The 20,963-nt window shown below is 39.5% G+C and overlaps 2 protein-coding genes across 6 annotated transcripts; both read left to right on the forward strand.

Moving 5' to 3' along the window:
- Nucleotides 1-166: 166 nt before the first annotated feature.
- On the forward strand, nucleotides 167-5,753 carry LOC124143435 (2'-5'-oligoadenylate synthase 1A-like). Of its 3 annotated transcripts, none has more exons than XM_048393362.1 (6): nucleotides 167-284; nucleotides 2,421-2,912; nucleotides 3,461-3,737; nucleotides 3,959-4,113; nucleotides 4,405-4,598; nucleotides 4,815-5,753. In XM_048393362.1, the coding sequence occupies exons 2-6, from the start codon at nucleotides 2,430-2,432 to the stop codon at nucleotides 4,930-4,932; spliced, it is 1,227 nt and encodes a 408-aa protein (XP_048249319.1). In that variant the 5' UTR covers nucleotides 167-284; nucleotides 2,421-2,429; the 3' UTR covers nucleotides 4,933-5,753. The 3 variants fall into 3 exon arrangements, with proteins under 3 accessions (XP_048249319.1, XP_048249318.1, XP_048249317.1); XM_048393361.1 differs by lacking the exon at nucleotides 167-284 and adding an exon at nucleotides 701-1,211; XM_048393360.1 differs by lacking the exon at nucleotides 167-284 and adding an exon at nucleotides 1,993-2,163.
- A 6,556-nt stretch (nucleotides 5,754-12,309) lies between these two features.
- LOC124143397 (2'-5'-oligoadenylate synthase 3-like) lies at nucleotides 12,310-20,735 on the forward strand. Of its 3 annotated transcripts, none has more exons than XM_048393364.1 (6): nucleotides 12,310-12,516; nucleotides 15,389-15,800; nucleotides 16,195-16,471; nucleotides 17,517-17,665; nucleotides 18,129-18,325; nucleotides 18,670-20,735. In XM_048393364.1, the coding sequence occupies exons 2-6, from the start codon at nucleotides 15,390-15,392 to the stop codon at nucleotides 18,806-18,808; spliced, it is 1,173 nt and encodes a 390-aa protein (XP_048249321.1). In that variant the 5' UTR covers nucleotides 12,310-12,516; nucleotide 15,389; the 3' UTR covers nucleotides 18,809-20,735. The 3 variants fall into 3 exon arrangements, with proteins under 3 accessions (XP_048249321.1, XP_048249323.1, XP_048249320.1); XM_048393366.1 differs by lacking the exon at nucleotides 12,310-12,516 and adding an exon at nucleotides 12,523-12,722; XM_048393363.1 differs by lacking the exon at nucleotides 12,310-12,516 and adding an exon at nucleotides 13,267-13,890.
- The last annotated feature ends 228 nt before the right edge of the window (nucleotides 20,736-20,963 follow it).

The following is a 20,963-nucleotide window of genomic DNA, read 5'->3' on the forward strand; positions in this document are numbered from 1 at the left end:
CTATATGAGTGAATTAATCCTTAACGTGACGTTAAACCTTATTGCACTTCACCTCTCAGCTGTATATTATATGTGTATGTACATGCGTAATAACAAGATAACTTGTTTTCAATATATCAAGCCTCACAAGTCTGTGCTGAATTCGAATTGACGTCAAAAGGAACACCAGGCTTAAAATAGAAATAACACACCTGACCGCTTCGCGGAAAGACCTACTTTGTATTTTCCCAGTAAATATGACTCAAATCAAAGGCTATGTTAACAAGGAAGTGAAGTGACGACAGGTAAGCAAACTCACAATGTGCAACCTTTGACATTAACAAATACACAGAAATTGTCTTTCGTGATAGGTTTGTTTGTTGTGGTACGCCGTTGTATGATGGTCGATAAAAATGGCAACTGGCGAACAGCCCCTGAATGGTGTTGTGTTATGTATTACGGGTGGGGTGTTGAAAGGATGTGGTGTCAGCACTCAGCAATATTCCAGCTATATCACGAAGGACTGTAAATAATCGTGTCCGGACCAGGCAATCCAGTGATTGACATCATAAGCATCACTCTACGAAATTGGAATACGATGACATGCATCAACCAAGTATGCGAGCCTGACCACCCGATCCCGTTAGTCGCCTCATACGACAAGCATAGTTGCCTGTTATAGCAGGCATGGTTTGCTGAAGACCTGTTCTACCCCGGATCTTCACGGGTTGGTATACGGTAAACTAACAGGCAATGACATGCGAGTATTACCGAACAATAAATGTGTGGATGGCATGACTGCGTTGTGAAAAGAAATAACAACATTGTCCGGCTCCTCTTCCCAGAGAGGAAAATTGCGTGCTTCGAAGCAGTGAACCAAAACATATCCTGTCTCTATAAATATCACAGCCTAACTACACTTTAAAACTGGCACAAGTCCGGACGAGTACAACTGCAAACCACACGTGTATGCATACCACGATATGAGTGAACTAATCCTGAAAGCGACGTTACACCCCATTTCACTTCCCTTTTTAAATCAGTCGGTACGACATTGAACAAGCTATGCTAAATGTATCAACTTTGATCCCGACATAAAGCCTCGCAATTCCATGCTGAATGCGAATTGACGTCAAAGGAAAAACCAGGCTTTGTAAAAATAGAAATGATATCTCCATCACACACTATCATTCTATGAGAATCTGATAACGGAGCACTGTTGAAGCCACCAGGTAAGAACTTTTTTGCCGAAAGTCTACTTTATCATTTCCAAGGATATATGCCTCAAATCGACTTCAATGTTAACAAGGACCCGGTGTAGTAACGTCAGGCAAGTGTGAGTCTGACACCCCCTTCTGGTACGCGGGATTCGGGGGTCTATTCGGAGGGTATTCCGGACTTAGCAGTGTGGTGCGCGGAACGCAGAAAAATCGATTTTGGTACGCAGATTCAACATTTAAAAAAGGTGTTTAGGAACCATCAGACATGGGTGTATACTTTTTTTCCCCCTGTAGTATATGTAACTATTAGTGTCATCTTTTCGTAATATTACCATAAGGAGTTACACACATGATAAAGGATATGTTTCTTCTCTAGGGAGGTCGACGTTATTACGTTGGACAGGTAATATGAAACAAATTACTGCGACCGGCGAATCTATTTATATTCGAAGAATGGAGCCTGGACTGGCAATATCTCAGTATCAGTTGTAGTTAGTGGATTTTAGGAAATGGGAATCATTAACAATGTGATTAACCCACAAACACACACACATTGTATATGCATGCCACACGTGTATGCATGCCACGATATGAGTGAATTAATCCTGAATGCGACGTTAAACCCCATTTCGCTTCCCTTTTTAAATCAGTAGGTACGACATTGAACAAGCTTTGCTAAATGTATATAAAGCCTCGCAATTTCATGCTGAATTCGAATTGACGTCAAAGGAAAAACCAGGCTTTGTAAAAATAGCAATGACGGCTCCTCACCACACTATCTTTCAATGGGTATCTGACGGAGCACTGTTGACTCCACCAGATAACGTGACCGTTTCGCCGAAATACTACCATGTAATTTCCATGAAAATACAACTCAAATCAACGTCCATGTTAACAAGGACCCGCTGTAGTTAAGACGGATACGGAAGTAAACTCACATCCTGCAAGCAGAACACGACACATGGTAGATAACGCCCAGTCATTTGTTTTACTTCTTAGTTCTTTAACGCCGCATTCATCAATATATAATATACCAGCCTGGTATGACATTCGACTCTCCGCATGCAACTCTCGCGTTGGATCGACACTTCTGTGATTCTGAACGTGCATTCTAAACAAGTAATATGACTCAGCTTGACTCGAATCTTTTGACTCCGGAAGTGGATTTTCAAGTACGACATAAAAACCTCATTACGTTTCATTTCTCCATTTGATTTTCAGAATTCGACAATGGCTACAACGTGCACTGAGTGCAATCGGTCATTTGCAAGTGACAACGATCTTTATCAACATCATTTGAACACGCTTCATAAATGTCACCACTGTGGAAGTATCCCCTCATCCAGAGATGGCGCAAAACAACACATGCGTACTCATAAGATTCACAATTGTACATTATGTACCAGGGGCTTCTTCCTTGCTCGGTCTCTGCAGCAACACATGGAGATGTCATCCCATGTCAAGAAGCAAAGGAAACGTAAACCCAAATCAAAAAGGACGATTCAGCCGGTCGCGTCAGTCATATATTTAAGGAATAACCAGTCTCAATCAACCTTTGTAACAGAGGTGGAGAAGTACCCGACCTTCGAAACCTTCTTGAAACAAGAAGTTTACCCCGCTCAGAGTCACCTGACAAAATGCAACGAGATCGTTGATTATCTGATGCGGTTTCTTCAGCACAACACGTCTTATGATGTTGCCAAAGTGGTCAAGGTGAGAACCCGATACCAATTCTCAAACAACAGCATCGGGTCTGCAGCTGGAGTCGGCGGTAACAGTATTCAGTATTCAAGGCTCTGTAAATTTGAGACAATGATAATCAAACATTCTATGGAATTACGATTTTTATAAGAATAGATTTCCATTTCACTTAAAAAGATTAGACTAAAACATTATTTTATTTTATTTATGGTTGTTCCCCCTGCAGGGTATCCATGATTTGAATAGGTCCAAAGCAAACTATGCGACTGTATGGATCGGGTGACCCCGTTGCTCACAATATCAATCCCTGACAATTGGGTACCGGGGGGTAGAATGGACTAGTATCAACACAGTTTAGTGCATAACATGCTGAATGGGTTGTACACTTCCTTTTCCCATTGATCTGCAATAGTGCCTTATGTAAATCCCTCCTTGGCGTGGAGACTTGTGCTTTGGAAAATCGCCCATAATTATCATCCTACTTATTGCAACTACACTTTCTTGTCATATGCTGTCAATTAATTCAATTAATAAGTGATGCATTATCTGTCTGACCTCAGGGAGGCTCAATGGGAAAAGGAACCAGCATAAAAAAGAAGAACGATATCGACATAGCTGTGTTCCTGAACGACTACAAGAGCATAAAGGATCTGCAGAGAAACATGAAAACTGTGTTGGCGGACCTTAAAGAACATCTTCTCCATGACGCTAACTGGGCTAAAAAGATTAAGTTTACTAGGTTTACCAGTCACAGCATCCAGTTCCAACTGAAGTGCCATCCTGATGATGAACTTCACGATGTGGATCTTCTCCCTGCTGTGGATGTACTTCGTGCAGGTAGAGCTTAATCATACGATATTCGGGGAATGTAGGTTGTGTGCGTGCGTGCGTGCGTGTTGATTTCTGTTTTTTTATTCTCGGCAACACATGTAATATTGAGAAACAGGAACTCACTTATGTCGTATATGTGTACACGGTGCTATGTTTTATTGAGAAAATGGACATGAAACACTTAACTTATTGACCGAATGTTTATTTCAATGTTTGTACCTTTACAGGATCAGAGAGGAGTGTTTACCGTCAAATGGAAACAATGGGGGAACACGAACGGAGTTTTATGTCCGTATGCCTGGGGCCACTACAGACAGAGTTCGTCAAAACGCGTCCCCCAAGAGTAAAGGACCTCATTAGACTAGTCAAACACTGGAAACGTGTATGTAGAATTATAAACGTATTTTACCAAGTGTGAGTTCAGAACCTGAGTGTTGCTGACACTGTTATTAGCTGAACCATGAATGGACACATTTGAGGGGAAATAATATTCAGGAAGGTCTATTTTCCACTGCATTCTTCATACAGCTCTTTGTGGGACACGATACAATATGATTTTGTTTGCATTTTATCTTAATAAACAGTGTATTCACAATGCATCATATTCAAAATTATTTTATTCTTGAAATTACCAGATATGTTGATCTATACTTTACTTTGTGTTGTTTAACAGACAGAAGATGTTGATGAGCTGGTATCCTACTCTATCGAACTGATTGTCATCAAGGAATGCGAAACACCGGGGAAACTGGAAAACTTTGATCTGAAAGCAGGATTCACATATGTCCTCCAAAAGATCGCTGCTATTGACACCATGGTCATAGAGTGTCCTGAATGTTACGATGTCTCAAAGTACGGAGGACTCCCGTGAGTATATTTGATCCCTTTGACCGATATAACATTGTCATTCCAAAATAAATTGTTAGGTACTATTTTCGAAAATATTTTATGTTCAACCTTGGCGCGCTGACACATGAACACAAATATACAGTACAGTTGAGTTATCTAGTGGCTTTGCTTGTCTTGTTCTGAATGCCAACATGACTAAAGCTGCATCAGCATCATCATTATCAATCGTTACAGAAACGACAAAGTCATTATAATGGACCCAGCAAACCCATACAAGAACACTGCTGACAGGATCCGGAAAGTTGACAAAATCAAGGAGAAAGCCAGAAACACGATTAAAGCCTTGAAGTAGACGAAGGACATTTGAATATTAATTCATTTTGTCACTGGACGTGCATGTTTCCTTTTTTAGGGTTTCTTCAACAGAATGTTAAAATGAGTTTATGTTGTGGCGCGAGCCTTTTGTCCACTGGTGTGTCCATTGGGTTCTAGCTCTATTGTACACATATTAAGACATTATATTTTCATACTCTGTTATGATGTAAATACACAGTGTGGTGTGGGCTTGACGTTCGTTCATGTAACCTAACGTGTAACATGAATGGGTTTATTATAAATAGACATGCAGTTATCATGTATTTGCATAGTGATATTGTAGATTTATATTTTGAAATCGTCATGCTAATAATTCCTAATCTCTTTTTCTAATTGAATTGTATTTTATTCAGTGGTGTATTTTATTTGTATATTTCTATTTTTGAAATGTTATGGCGACTTTAGGCTTTTGGCTTTCATACTTACCTAAGACAATAGAAGATTCTGAACCGGCAACTTACATGTCAGTTTTATTTTGATTTATAACCTATATAGATGGATCGAGTGGTCATGACTTTGTTAGTTGTTGGTCATGAGACATCTAAGGCATGGGTCGTTACTCATGACCCCAGTCATTGGTTTGTCTAGTTACGATCATTCGTATTCATTTCTGGAGCTGGAATATTGCTGTTATTGTGGCGATAAACATCAAAGAAAAATCAATGTGTCCATGGTAGCTTATTCATTAGAGCTACATGTCGCTGTTTCTACTTTTTAGGGCATATAATAATTATTCATAACACAAAACATGAATAGACTACATACATAATTATGTTTTTAAATAAACTATTGTACTGATCTTCCATTCTCCTAACTGCATTCGACTTCACTGGAATGACTGCATGAGTTCGGCGTATCACCTCTTTGAACAGCAGTATCACACGCATTATAGAATATATCACACGCAATATACTGCATATCACATGCAGTATTCTGTATATCACATGCAATATGCAGTGTTTTGCATGCGGTGTGCACCTGGTGGTCCTTGCGCTAGGCAATAGCCTTAATGTTCCTCCCCCTTCTCCAAAGATCAAACACCCCATGTGGGGTGCAACGAGGCCACAGTTCAAGCATGCTGTTATTGTAGGGAATGAAATTAAGGGAATGTTTCTGTACCCAGTCATTTATTCAACAACCGCAGCTGTTAAGCACATTTTTCGAACCATGTCACAATTCCGACTGACCCCAGACAGAAGGACAAATGTCACAAATTTCACATTACTCCAAATCATCATTCAAACTGTTTGGCTGACCAGTTCAACATTGACTATATATTGTTGGTGACCGACTGTCCTGACTGTACAAACTTGACCGACAGATCTAGACCGACCGTCATAATGTTCACTGGTTAACAAAGTTGACTTTGACTGAATGACTGAGACTGGTACATTGACTGGTATAAGCTGTAATAAAATGAACAAAGCCTTATAAGTATATAGTTCAAACCAAATTGAATTAATCTACAAAAGAAATAATACATGAATGTGAAAATAGCATGAAAATACCATATTGTTACTCCATAATGCAGACAGCATTGTTTACATAGTATAGATATTTTTGTTGGATTTTCCGGATTTTAAGCAGTTGCAACGATCGAAATCGTTCGCCTAAAATATACAAAATTTACCGTTTTACAACATGAAGGCTGCAGAAAAAAATATATTGGCTACAAACAAAGCATTCTTCGTTCATACTCACAACATGTTGGTGCCTTAAATACCCACAAAAAGTCGACGTTTGTCAATAACCACAGCTATCAACTTTCAAACAAAACGTGCTTTCCAAAATAGTGGCCAAAATCCTAAACGGCACAAACCAAAACCGAAAAATTGACACTTGGTGAAAAGTCTGGCACAAACCCTAACCCGGTAATTCAAACTTGGTAAAACAGCCTTGAAATACAAAACTGTTTCAATTCCCAACGCATGCCATGGTCGGCTTTTCGATCGTTGCAATTTAAGGGCATGCGGAAAGTCGGTCATACCCATGAAATTTTAAGTCTGCAACTTCAAACTGTAGTCTTATCCGGTCAAGAGTAAGACCTTTCTGACGACCACTGCATCGGACATTGGGATTGTGGACGAGATCTGGACGTATATCCATATGAGGAATATGGAAACCTGAAACAGCGATAGTTTGGCAGTTGGAGCGGGGAACCGAGTGCAAAGAGCTGAACGTCTGGACGTGAAAACACTCAGTATTAACGTTATGGACTTACATACGGACCTCTGTTATTGATATAAAAATATCCCGTAGAGTACCAACGTCAACATGAGATAGTAATAAAAGCGAAAAAACCAATTCCATATTCATAAGAAATCTCTGCCCGAAACAGGGTCGATTGTACGATTCCGACTACATCATGAGTATGTGTTTATGAATCACTATCAAATAGTAATGATACCAGGCTAGGTGTTTGCGAAGACGTGAGCGTACCCTGGCCCACCGGTGGCATACGCCACAAACACATGCAAAGACAAGTCAATTGTTCATCTGAAAAAACACAGAAACATACGTTACAAGTTAAGATAGATAATTGCCACTGATGCGCCAAAAAATTGGAAATGTCCTCCACGTGTCTACCTTAAAACCTTTTGAAAGCTATACTGAGGCCTTGCATGTTAAAACCTTGATGAAATAACTTCTGAGCAAGAGTTGTGTGACGCCCTTTGGAATCGTGGTAGAAAAAGCATGTTCGATTGTACCTCAAAGTTGTGAAATGTAGACACGAAGCACTGGAGCTGCAGAAATATTGCTCGACATAAAGGGAAAGTTGTCTGTTGGAAAATTATGGTCATCCCTCTTGTCCAACTGTCTTGTAGAGTATTTCGTCACTCTGAATCTTCATGCACAAATCTAAAAATTACACAGATGAAGAACTGATCTCCTTTATTTCTAGTTCAAGTGGGTAAATCAGTGGAACGAAATTAGATATTTGATATCAGATCATCTATATACCTGAAGCTTAAGTTAAACGTCTTAGCTAAATTACCTTGTTTTTGACTTTGCCAATCCAAGCAGAAATTCTGATTCAAATGCATAAAGAAACAGATGAGCAAGAAGGGGAATTGGTGTCCATGGGGATACCGACTTCTTGCCTGAACCATGGCGTTGCGGTCGCACGTAGATCACGTGATACACGTCATCCGGGATCCGTAAAGATCCGGGTTGGAATTGTTTTTTAGGAACCCATGCTTGTCGTAAGAAGCGACTAACGAGATCGGGTGGTCAGGCTCGATGACTTGGTTGATGCATGTCATTGTACCCCAATTCCGTGAATCGATGCTCATGATGTCATTCAATGGATTGTCTTGTCCAGAGTCGATTATTTATATATCTGCTAATAATATTGCTGTAATATTGCTGAGTGCAGCGTTAAACATCAAACAAACAAACAAAACAAAAAAGAAGAGAGATTTGATGTCGTTTTACTGTGAACCATACAACGGACTAGATAGAACACCCAGATTAGACAATCGACATGACCGCACACGAAAAAAACCAGTGATCCTAAATATAGAACTTACAGCTTTGCACTGTGCACTTTCAATCGACTCGGGCCCGATATCTTAACACAGAAAAAGATACAGGGTGAGACTGTTTCGTTTCTTTAGTATTGTGTTTACAATTCATTTAGAAGATAAACCTATTCTGTTTTAAATGTTGAGGTGAATAATCGTTGATTAAAAAACCCGCTTAATGTTCCAGGGTTATCACCAGTCTACCACCACGAAATGTATTTTTTGCAAGTAGGGAGACCCCACTTAATGGTCATGCGGTTGGAATGTTTCTCCCAACGATCCAGCCCATCTATAGGTGGCTCTTTGAGACAAGATAAGTCTTTATTGTTCACATGAAATATACTCATAGCACAAAATAACTGATAAGTAACATATACTCAAATTAGAAAATGGATCTATGTTTTGCATAAAAAACAACATCTAACACCGCTACGTTCAGATAGAAACAACTATGACCTAGCATGTCGTATGTGGGGTGACGGCTGTGAGTGGAGTTTGTCACGTAATGATAACAGTAATCGCGTGTGCTTCCTCGTACTGATTGTTAGTGTGGGCATTCTTTATTTAGCATGTGTATGTTACTGTAACCTTTGAAAGAGGGGCGTTATGATTGTGACGGTTGAAAAGTCATTCTTGCTTCGGTATTAATGAAGTAAACGTGTGCACATTAAGAGACGTTGTCGTTTATGTTTAGATGAAGAGATTGACTGATGTAAGGATAAGAGATATGGATGAACAGCTTTTTGTACAATTAGTAGTGATGTTTCGGTGTAACGGATGAGTATGGTTGACAAGCATATACAAATGGATGAGGTGGTGTTTGTACAGTTGAGTAGATTGGGGTGTAGACTGGAGAAGCCTGTTATGTACACAATGCCCAGTCCCAGTTTGTAGAGATGAATCACATCACTACCACACAGAGCCAGGACCAGGACCCAGCCGAGTACCAGCTACAGTCCGTCAGGACGAGTCTCAGGGGGAAGGGTAGGGACCAGGAGGAGGAGGAACATTAGGAGGCAGAGGAGGTCGGGGAGGAGCAGGGCGATGATTATCTCGGCATTGTCATCCCACTCCTCAGCATAATACACGCCCAAACCATCATCCGGTGTTGTTGCCCATCCTGAACCAGGACTCAAGGTGAGTGATGGCCAGGCGTAGAGCTGGCCCCAAAGGTTCCCTCATGAAGGTCACCTGCCTCTCTGTCCTTGAGCCGATCTGATCCGGCAGCTCCAGGAACAACCCCGGGTCCATCCGCGGGAAATCCTGGAACACCGTCATGTCCTCTGGTGCCAGCTCCTGCAGCAAGGTGTCGTAGAAGCCAAGTCCTCACCCAAACCTTGCGCTGGACTTGACCGCGGCGTCGGTCCTCCTCTTCCCTTCGCTTCCCTTCGCTTTCGTCTGCGTACAAGCTAAGCCAACCCAACCACATACCTTCTGTTCCGGAAATCAACAGTCAGCTGCTGGTGTGATATGTTGGTGCGATAAGCACTGTGTTGTTTAGGCTGCGAATACCAATCAAACGCCCCAAAATTCCGTGCCATTCCTGTTGCGGTTTAGTCGTGTTGACAACGTGGTAAACCCGAAGAGATTGTGTTAATGTCGTTGCAAGATCAAAACTAACTTGTTCTCAATAGCTTTTGTCCCCCTGGCATATAATGCGGGGGGATATAGCGATCAGCCAGTCTGTCCGTCCATCTGTACGTCCGTCCGTCTATCCGTCCGTTATCATTTCCTTTTCCGGGGCAGAACTCGAAAACTATTCAGTGTATTTGATCGAAACTTGGCATATCTATCAGTCACATACTGAAGTTGTGCCTTTTGCTATTTAGGAATTTAAGAAATGTTTATTTTTTACGTTTCCATGGTAACAAGTTGGTCCTAGGTTCTATAAGGGTGGTGTTCGTTTCCGGAGCGTAACTCAAAAACCGGTAAATACTTTCTTACAAAACTTTGCATATCTACCAGGCACATAATGAACTGGTGCCTTTTGCTATTTAGGAATTTTATACATTTTTATTTTTTTACGTTTCCATGGCAACCAGTTGGACTTAGGTTCTATAGGGTAGAGTTCGTTTCCGGAGCATAACTCAAAACCCATTCAAAACTTTCTAACAAAACTTTGCATGTCTATCAGACTCATGCTTAACTGGTGCCTTTTGCTATTTATGAATTTTAGAAATGTTTATTTTAACGTTTACATGGCAACAAGTTGGACTTAGGTTCTATAATGGTGGTGTTCGTTTCCGGAGCGTTACTCAAAAACTGTTAAATACTTTCTTACAAAACTTTGCATGTCTACCAGGCACATACTGAACTGGTGCCTTTTGCTATTTAGGAATTTTATACATTTTTATTTTTTTTACGTTTCCATGGCAACAAGTTGGATTTAAGTTTTCATATAGGGTGGGTTCACTTATGGAGTATAACAAATAAACTGTTAAATATTTCCTTGCCAAAGATTGCATGTCTATATATAAAGTACATACTGAACTGGTGCCATTTGATATTAAGGGGTTTTAGAAATGTTTATTTTAGAATTTCCATTGCAGCTATTTTGACGTGGGCTAAGAGAAATGTTGGGTCAGTTACCTGGTTTTTGGACCATAACGTGTTAAAATGGGCGGGGGATATAAATTACTTCGTTGACTATACGCTTGTTTAGTTATTGTTTCTTGTAATTTGCCATTTGTTTGCATAAAAACAAACACAGAAACACACGTTTTACTTTCCATTTCATATGGATGCGACCATGGTGGATCTTTTGTTGGTAAACAATGTATGCTTCTTAAAGAACATTCAACTCTTGACTCATTACATACAGAATTGCACATTTACTTGTAGTTTCTTTACAGACAGCTGCCGGGGGGATATGTCATCTTTCTGATGTCTCTTGTTTAGAAAGATGGACTATGCTTTTAGTAGATATTTCTCATGATGAATACATGGAAATTACCTTGGTCGCTTTTATTTACAATCTTGGTATAGGGATTTTTTTTATCTCACGATACTATTACCACATGCAGATAACGACAGAAATGGTGCAGTAAAATATAATAGCTGTTAAAAATAGCGGACGACATGAGCGCGGGTACAACGCTGACAAACAAGGATAGTAGTCGCAATCAGCGAATCATGTTACGGCCAAGAGACGCAACTCTGCACAATGTGAGGCCTCACATACTTGGTCTATCTGTACCTGGTTTCGGTATTACAACATCAATAACACAGTTGACTACATATTTCGCTTGGCATTTGGTTGAAAGAGGTTCATAAAAAAAATATATCCCTCGATTCTTGTGAAACAGAATGGTCAACTAAACACCGATAAGTATACACTGTAGGCATTAAGAGTGAAATATTTACAACGAGACGTTCAACCCCACCTCACGTATTGTAAATGTGTACTTCCCACCTGTTACACTCAGCACGACATTGCACAAGCTCCAACAAACGTATCTACCTCGATCGATACATGAAGGCTCGCAATTCTCTGATGAACATGACATGAGGTCCAGGCGAACACAATGTAGGTGAAAATAGAAATGACGTAAACGTGAAAACCAGTTTTGCTTAAAATAGAAATGACGTGAAAACCAGTGTTCTAATGGGATTCTAATAACGAAGCACTATTGTCCGTCTCCTCTTCCCAGAGAGGAAAATTGTGTGTTTTGAAGCAGTGAACCAAAACATATCCTGTCTCTATAAATATCACAGCCTAACTGCACTATAAAACTGGCACAAGTCCGGACGAGTACAACTTCATACCACACGTGTATGCATGCCACGATATGAGTGAATTAATCCTGAAAGCGACGTTAAACCCCATTTCGATTCCCTTTTTAAATCAGTCGGTACGACATTGAACAAGCTATGCTAAATGTATCAACCTTGATCCCGACATAAAGCCTCGCAATTTCATGCTGAATGCGAATTGACGTCAAAGGAAAAACCAGGCTTTCTAAAAATAGAAATGACATCTCCACCACACACTATCATTCTATGAGAATCTGATAACGGAGCGCTGTTGAAGCAACCAGGTAAGAACCTTTTCGCGGAAAATCTACTTTGTCATTTCCAAGGATATATGCCTCAAATCGACTTCAATGTTAACAAGGACCCGGTGTAGTAACGACAGACAATTGTGAGTCTAACACCCCCCTCTGGTACGCGGGATTCGGGGGTCTGTTCGGAGGGTATTCCGGACTTAGCAGTGTGGTGCGCGGAACGCAGGAAATCGTTTTTGGTACGCAGATTCAACATTTCAAAAAAAGTGTTTAGGAAGCATCAGACATGGGTGTATACTTTCATTTTCCCTGTAGTTTATGTAACTATTAGTGTTATCTTTTCGTAATATTACCATAAGGAGTTACACACATGATATAGGATATGTTTCTTCTCTAGGGAGGTCGACGCTTTTAGGTATGACAGGTAATATGAAACAAATTACTGCGACCGGCGAATCTATTAACATTCGAAGAATGGAGCCTGGACTAGCAGTATGTCAGTATCAGTTGTAGTTAGTGGATATTAGGAAATGGGAATCATTAACAACGTGATTAACCCACAAACACACACACAGTATATGTTAGTTGTTGTTTTTGTTGTTTAACGCCGCACTCAGCAATATTCCAGCTATATGACGGCGGTCTGTAAATAATCTAGTCTGGACCAGACATTCCAGTGACTGACATCATGAGCATCAATCTACGAAATTGGATTACGATGACATGCATCAACAAAGTCAGCGAGCCTGACCACCCGATCCCGTTAGTCGCCTCATACGACAAGCATAGTCGCCTGTTATAGCAAGCATTGTTTACTGAAGACCTATTCTAACCCGGATCTTCACGGGTTGGTATACGTTGAACTAACAGGCAATGACATGCGGGGCCCTCGGGTATTACCGGTCAATAAATTGTGTGGATGGCGTGACTGCGTTGTGAAAAGGAATAACAATACTGTCCGGCTCCTCTTTCCAGAGAGGAAAATTGTGTGTTTTGAAGCAGTGAACCAAAACATACCCTATCTCTAAAAATATCACAGCCCAACTGCACTATAAAACCGGCACAAGTCCGAACGAGTGAATTAATCCTGAACGCGACGTTAAACCCCATTTCGCTTCCCTTTTTAAATCAGTAGGTACGACATTGAACAAGCTTTGCTAAATGCATATAAAGCCTCGCAATATTATGCTGAATGCGAATTGACGTCAAAGGAAAAACCAGGCTTTGTAAAAAAATAGCAATGACGGCTCCTCAGCACACTATCCTTCAATGGGTATCTGACGCAGCACTGTTGACTCCACCAGATAACGTGATTTACGTTTGAAGGAAAAACTACCATGTAATTACCATGGAACTACGACTCAAATCAACGTCCATGTTAACAAGGACCCGCTGTAGTAAGGACCGGTAGGTGTATTGCGTGTGTTGATATGGAGGCAAACTCACATCGTGCAAACGGAACACGACACATGGTAGATAACGTCCAGCCACTTGTTTTACTTCTAAGTTCTTTAACGCCGCATTCAGCGGTATACCTACTTGATACGAAATTCGACAGGCAGGTGTGAGGCGGACACCCCCTTTCTGGTACGCGGGATTCGGGGGTCTATTCGGAGGGTATTCCGGACTCAGCAGGATGGTAGGCGGGACGCAGAAAAATCTTATTTGCTAGGCAGATTCAACATTTGAAAAATAGTAATAGTATACGTAAAATGTTCCATCAAAACATTGTTTTGTATTTGTTTAATATGTTTCAATAACTGAACTTAATGAACTGCCTTTGTGAAGTGAATTCGGGCTTGTGCTATTGAGATGTGTGTTAAGTGGCAATCTGGATACAGGGATACTCTGAGGGAAGTGTTACGGTAACTACTACATGAAAAGTATGCCGACAAAATGACATAAAGCGACCCAGAATGTGTATAAAGTCTTATGGACAGCAGATAGTTTATAATTTAGCGCTTTCCTATATCGAAATGCTTGGGCAGTGTAACGTCATAACGTTTAACGTACGACGTGGAACAAAAACTTGAATGGCTTGCTACAGTTGCTTCAGAGGTGTCCGCTAAGCAACACAGTCTTTTTTTAAATGCCTGTCATCACTGCAATGTACTGTTTAATGTAAACAATGCATATACAGCGCTTTCAATGCACAGTTGGAATACCTGCAGATCCAACACGCGCTAAATGTAACATTTGAAACTGAATTCAATTCGGCACGGTATGTATATCTCCCCAATGTTCTTCCGACAGTGAAAGTATGAGGTACTTTTTTATGTTCTCGTAAACATGATTCTGATACGGATCAGCAAACTTGGGATATTTTTAACATATTAATGCATTACCTAATGTCTATCATCCTCCAAACAAGTCAAAATGGATTTTTCTAATACTTATAGGGAGTAAGGTGGGGCAGAAAATATATGAACTAGGGAAGAGGGAAGATTTAGTAACTAATATCTGTCCTAGTAGAGTTATTTATCCTTTTTCTTCTTTTGGCCAGTGTTTCATTAACTGGTTCTTGTCTTTGTCATGTGTTGATGACATATTTTCTTTATGGGCATTGGATTAAAATTCCTAAAAGTTATTGTTTGTGCATTCCAAGTCCATACTGTCACATAACGGTACCCATTTCTCTCCGAGACTGTCATTAAAACCAATCCACACACCTTACCAAGATTAATTAGTCGCCCAGACATCTTATAAAACACTCTTCAGCTACGTTGAGGAAATTCGCAATCAATCGGGCTCAAATAGTCATTGGCGTAAGAGCTAGTATAAGTACACGTACTTTGCTATTCATTACTATGCAAATCTTTGAATTGATGACTACATTGATGTGATGACATGATATTGATGACATATTTGATATACATATTATCTGCATCTTCTATTGTTTACACAGGATGAGTTTAACGTGTCGAGTTTGCAGTAAGACGTTCTGCAATGACCATGGCATATACAGCCATGAGGTACAAAAATGTGAGGAATGCTTCTACTGTGGCTACAGTTTTCATGGTGTGAAACAAATAAGGTCTCATATGAAAGCACAGCATAGGAATTATAAGTGCACAGAATGCAAGCGGGTATTTTTCCTTGACACTGGCCGTGCAAACCATACCAGGATGTGTCATGGAATTTCGTCCACAAGTAGAAACGGATTTATTTCCGAATTGCGTCGTTGTGGTGGTTTCCATGGCTTGGTAATTGATATCCATCCCAATCAAGAAAAGATGAAAAGATGCAACGAGGCTGTAGAGAAGCTCATGCTGTTCATGCAACACAACACCAAGTACATCATTGGCAAATTTGTGAAAGTAAGTGAATACCTTATACATTATTATAGTTTAATGACAATATGTGAGCTCTTAATCGCTGCGTTATTAAACAGTATCAGTCATATCAGTACGTCTTCAGCACGTAGAATCCTGTGCCCCGTCTAAGTCTAAAATGCAATTAAATGATATGTCTTTTACAGCGTACGTGTAGAGATTCAAGGTGACAAAAGGTTCCCAAAACTTCATGCTTGTCGTAGGAGTCGAATATGCATGAGAATCGTGTGGTCAGGCACAGTTACTTGTCTGTGTTCCATCGTACACCAAAGTTGTTGGACGTATCAATAACTTTATCTGATACAGCTGGTATATTGTGGACAAGATGTGTGTGTCCGTCCGTATCATGTAACACTTGATCTGTGTTCTATTTTTCAAGGGAGGTTCTCTGGAAAAGGGCACTAGTATCAAGGATACGTTTGACGTTGATCTGGTTGCCTTCATCAACAACTTTGAATCGGTGGCAGAGATGGACAAACATATAGACAGTATACTCGCTAAGTTAGAAGAGCATATAGTTCATGACGACATAACGTGGGCAAAGAAAACTATCTTCACCCGGAAGTCACATCGTTCAGTTCAGTTCAAAATTACTGGGCACGAAGGAGAAGAATTGATTGATGTTGATCTTCTCCCAGCGGTGGATCTAAGACAAGGTATGCCAACAGACATGTCTTTCTTTGAACCTTTCATAATTTAAGGGCACAATCGTGACGCCATGTACTAGTACTGTCAAGAATAGTCTCGCGCATACTGTATATTTAACTTTAAATATTTATGATGTGATATCTTATACTTGAAAAGAGTGAACAACAAACATTAATTGATTGAAACTATGAAGAAACCAAGATATCAGTGGGGTCAATGGTTGGAAACGTCCTCGGCATCTTCGATTCCGTGATGTAGCTGGATATGATATGATATTTGATATGAGACCAGAGGTATAAGAACTACGAGTAAAAGCTGAAAACATCTGTTTCTTGAATCATGGCCACATTGATTAACTATCAGTCACCTGGATACTCAATATGTATTCCTACCGAAAGGAGAGTAGTGTCTTTCAAATGGCCATCGTGTGAAATTCATTTGTTCACAAACAATGTTTACATTTATTCCACGTATATGTGCATGTATACACTTAAATGTCTGATTCAAAGTACATACCGTTTCACAATATTATGAATGTTGATCTGCTTTTATAGCTAAAATGGATAGAATTATCCGTAAGCCGCCGCATGTTATCAGAAGTGAGCGGGCCACTGTAACTTGATAATGCCCTCATATTGCTTGACGACGGGCCATTATCACGCCCTTTGTTAGGTGACGTCATAGGATAGGATAGGTGACGTCACGTTCAATAGTGATGTCATCTGGTTTGTTCTATGACGTTTCCATATTTGTAAAAGTGGGTCAGTGACATTCGTGTTGATTGCAGTAAATGTTTCCAACCCGATATTGTTCTTTCTATTTATTTGATAAAAAATTCCATCCATTTTAGCTATAATAACGGTAACGCTATTTGTCAGGGCATTATCATTTGCAGAAGCCCTCGATCTTATCAACTGCCCCTCTAAGTCGGGCAGTTAATGGAAGACCTCGGGCTTCTGCAAATGATAATGCCCTGAAAAATAGCGTTACCCTTATATAAACAATCAACAATCATTCTAGCGTCTAATATTCTTTCTATGCTCTTTCTACTAGACCGGAGAAGTATTTTTCTGGAGATGAAAGATTCCCCAACAACCCGGCATCTCTATTCAGCATGCCTCACACAAGATCAGATCGCTTTTGTGAAACACAGACCACCACAAGTGAAGGAGCTGATTCGTCTTGTGAAATACTGGAAAGAGGTAAAATGAAAATAATAGCTCTTCAGATAGTTGACGATGTTCATCGTCAACCAGTATTTGCATGTACTCTAGTCTTCTCCCCACTGACCTAACGGAAGGCCCTGATATTCAAAAATAATGTCTAGCTCCGTAAAATCAAATATTACTGAGTCTCTGTTCACAAAAGGAAAGATGAAATCCAATTGTGAAATGTCAAACAAAACAGGGTCTAGATTTGACGAAATGTTATCGAAATGAATACTTTTCATCTCAGAAACTTTACTGCACAAGCTTATTGTTACATAACGGTATTCATAGAAGATCATTACATTGTGATCGCGCAGTCCTGTCAAATAACATATTACGTTACACGCCAAGCCACACTAAGCTCACTTGAAGCCTAAATAGTTCACCGCATCTATATATCATGAATCTCACCTTGAACGTACCTGGTGTGAAACAGTACTCTAATGGTTTCTTTTAGATTGAAGCTGTCGATATTCGATCGTACTGCGTCGAGCTGATTGTCATTGGACTGTGGGAAGAATGGGGGAAGCAATTGCAAGCAACCTTTGATATCAGGACAGGATTCAGGAAAGTCATGGAAGAACTTAGCTGTGTTGGGTCGATGAAGATGACATCGCTTTCAAAACACCGTGTGTCTGATTACACGAGTCTTCCGTAAGTATCGTTAGTCCTGTTTTTCAGAGTATCGTTCGTCCTGAATTTCAGAGTGCCGTGAGTCTTGTATTTCAGAGTACCGTTATTGTATTTCAGAGTACAGTTAGTCTTGCATTTCAGAGTGAGTTTCAAACAGTTTTTTATATACATAATTTATTTATTGTAATTTATTAAAAAAACATATTCGTATGACTGATAAAAAGCTTAAGCTTCTGGGTATTATGTATTGTTTCATTGGCCAATAATCTAAACCAGAACAATATTACAAACAATTTTATCAGATACATATTTTTCCGACAGTGAACTTTTGAGCTGCTCTCTGATCGAACATCGTTTGATTGTAGTGACCCACCTGCAGTGATTGACCCAGCCAACCCATTCGTGAATGTTGCCGATAATCTGAAGTCTCACGAGGTGGAAAACATTCAGAGAAAGGCAAAGGCAACGCTGAAGGATATGAAAAACATCGACGTTGAAGAGTGACAGAAAGGCAAATGAGATTTGCTTGTATTTGAAATAAAGGGTATCCTGCAAATACATTATATTCCTTACCGAGTACCTTTGGCTCATACTGAAACGAACGAGTAGCAATGCATGTACAGGTATATGCAAAAGTATTTTTTTGTACATCTTATAAGTCAAGATATTATGATTAGTTCTTAGATTATCCCTCAAACAGGCCGTAGTTTATGATATTATTGATATCTGATATTATTTGTCTGTTTGTTTGTTTATATTAAATCTTACATTATTCCAAAATCAGAGAACCCATGACTAAGTGCAATTGGAATAATACCGTCGGATGTCTAACTGTCAGACGAGAAGTGTTTTGGGGTTGTGGTTCCACACAGATTTCACAAGAAGAATGTACATGTACATAAAAGCGACACAAACGCCATAACAATCTCTGCTAAAAGCAGAGTCGTTTGTACGATTCCAACAATATCATGAGCTTGTGTTTATGAATCACTATCACATAGTGATGATACTAGGTGTTCGCGAAAAGATAAGCGTATCCTGTCCCACAGGTGTTAGATGACAGGGACAAATTCCAAATCCTGTTAATAACGATGACCGACCCGTTGCTTTAACATCCATACCTATGAAATGCCTCGAACGTATTGTAAAGAATTTACGTATTAGACAGACAGAACATTTACTTAACCCTCTTCAGTTTGCCGGCAGAGGAGTAGGGGATACCACGCTTACACTGTCGACAATATATACAAACATCTTGAAATTTCCAATTCATTTGTACAAATCCTGTTTGTTGACTTTTCCTCTGCTTTTAATACCATTGAGCCTCATCTGCTTGCGCAAAAATTATGTGACATGTCTGTTAATTCAACAATTATTAAATGGATAGAACCTTTTCTTGTAAACAGTTTGTGACTGTAAATGGTATCAAATCATTTGTGACCTTTATATCTACGCGTGCCCCCAAGGTTGTGTGCTCTCTCCTGTGTTTATTTATTTTATACACAAATGACTGTATCAGTCATTTTAACAATTGTCTAACCGTTAACTTTGCAGATGACGCAGCGCTGGCCGGATTCATAAAGAAATCTGAAATAATTATTGATTATCGATCCCAATTAATTTCAAAATTTGACCAATTGGTGCAAGATTAATTTTCTTACTCTAAATGTTGAAAAGACAAAGGATATTATTATAGATTTCAGAAAAAAAGCCGAAATTTTGCGTGTTGTTATTGATAACGAAACTATTGATGTTGTTGAACAATATGAGTATCTCGGCACCAATATTGATTCAAAACTCACTTGGAATGCTAACACGGAGCATATATATAAAAAGGCGATTGTATTTCCTACGGCGTGTTAAGTATTTTAAACTTGATAATACAATACTCTCTCCGTTTTGTAGAACATTTATTCGAAGCATTTTAGTTTTTAATGTTAACTGCTGGTGTGGGAGCAAGTCTGTTTCAAAATAAATCTACAGTACCTAACATTTTTAAATACAGCAAGCAAAATATCAGGTACCCAATTTCAACACATCGGCGAAATTTATGAGCAGCATATTGCGAAAAAGGTGCGTAAGATACTAAATGACAGCAGTCATATACTTCATTCCGAATATCAGTTTCTACCTTCTGGGCGCCGACTGCGCATGCCGATGCTGAAAACAAACAGGGCCCGGAAATCGTTCCTACCAGCAAGTATTAGTCTTTAGAATGTTTATCCGTTTGATACCTTTTAACAGTTCATAAATTTTAAAATACCATTCCTTGTCACTGTGATAGTGTTTAATTTTCTTATTGTCTGCGTGCTTTTACTCGTGGTTATATTAGTAAGTTTCCTATTTTCTTATGTACATTTTTTAATATCATATATTTTCATTTTTAGTGCTAATCAACTGTGAAATAATTTTCCCTTGAGATAATAAAGTCTTATCTTACCTTAAAGAAACTTTTTCATTTCTTTCGGAAAACAAACATTTCTTAAAATTGATGGCCAGTTACACATTTAATGTCTTTAGGTTAATGAATGTTATCCTTCTGGTATTTAAGCAAGTCAAGAGCAGACATTATTGTTGGTGCGCATATCTGCGACGTCTATATGAATACGACGCATGCCCGTGAAGATTCCGGGGTAGAATAGGTCTTCAGCAACCCATG

This window comes from Haliotis rufescens, unplaced genomic scaffold (assembly GCF_023055435.1).
Source record: "Haliotis rufescens isolate VD_foot unplaced genomic scaffold, xgHalRufe1.0.p SCAF_12, whole genome shotgun sequence".
Classification (NCBI taxonomy): Eukaryota; Metazoa; Mollusca; class Gastropoda; order Lepetellida; family Haliotidae; genus Haliotis; species Haliotis rufescens.

Bases quoted from the DNA above. Each gene is read 5' to 3' on its own strand.
- LOC124143435 (XM_048393360.1), top strand. The intron at 3,738-3,958 runs GTAGAGCTTAAT...GTACCTTTACAG, and splicing joins TGTGGATGTACTTCGTGCAG to GATCAGAGAGGAGTGTTTAC. The intron at 4,599-4,814 runs GTGAGTATATTT...CAATCGTTACAG, and splicing joins TCAAAGTACGGAGGACTCCC to AAACGACAAAGTCATTATAA.
- LOC124143397 (XM_048393363.1), top strand. From the start codon at position 13,832: ATGGAACTACGACTCAAATCAACGTCCATGTTAACAAGGACCCGCTGT. The intron at 15,801-16,194 runs GTAAGTGAATAC...CTATTTTTCAAG, and splicing joins TCATTGGCAAATTTGTGAAA to GGAGGTTCTCTGGAAAAGGG. The intron at 17,666-18,128 runs GTAAAATGAAAA...GGTTTCTTTTAG, and splicing joins TTGTGAAATACTGGAAAGAG to ATTGAAGCTGTCGATATTCG.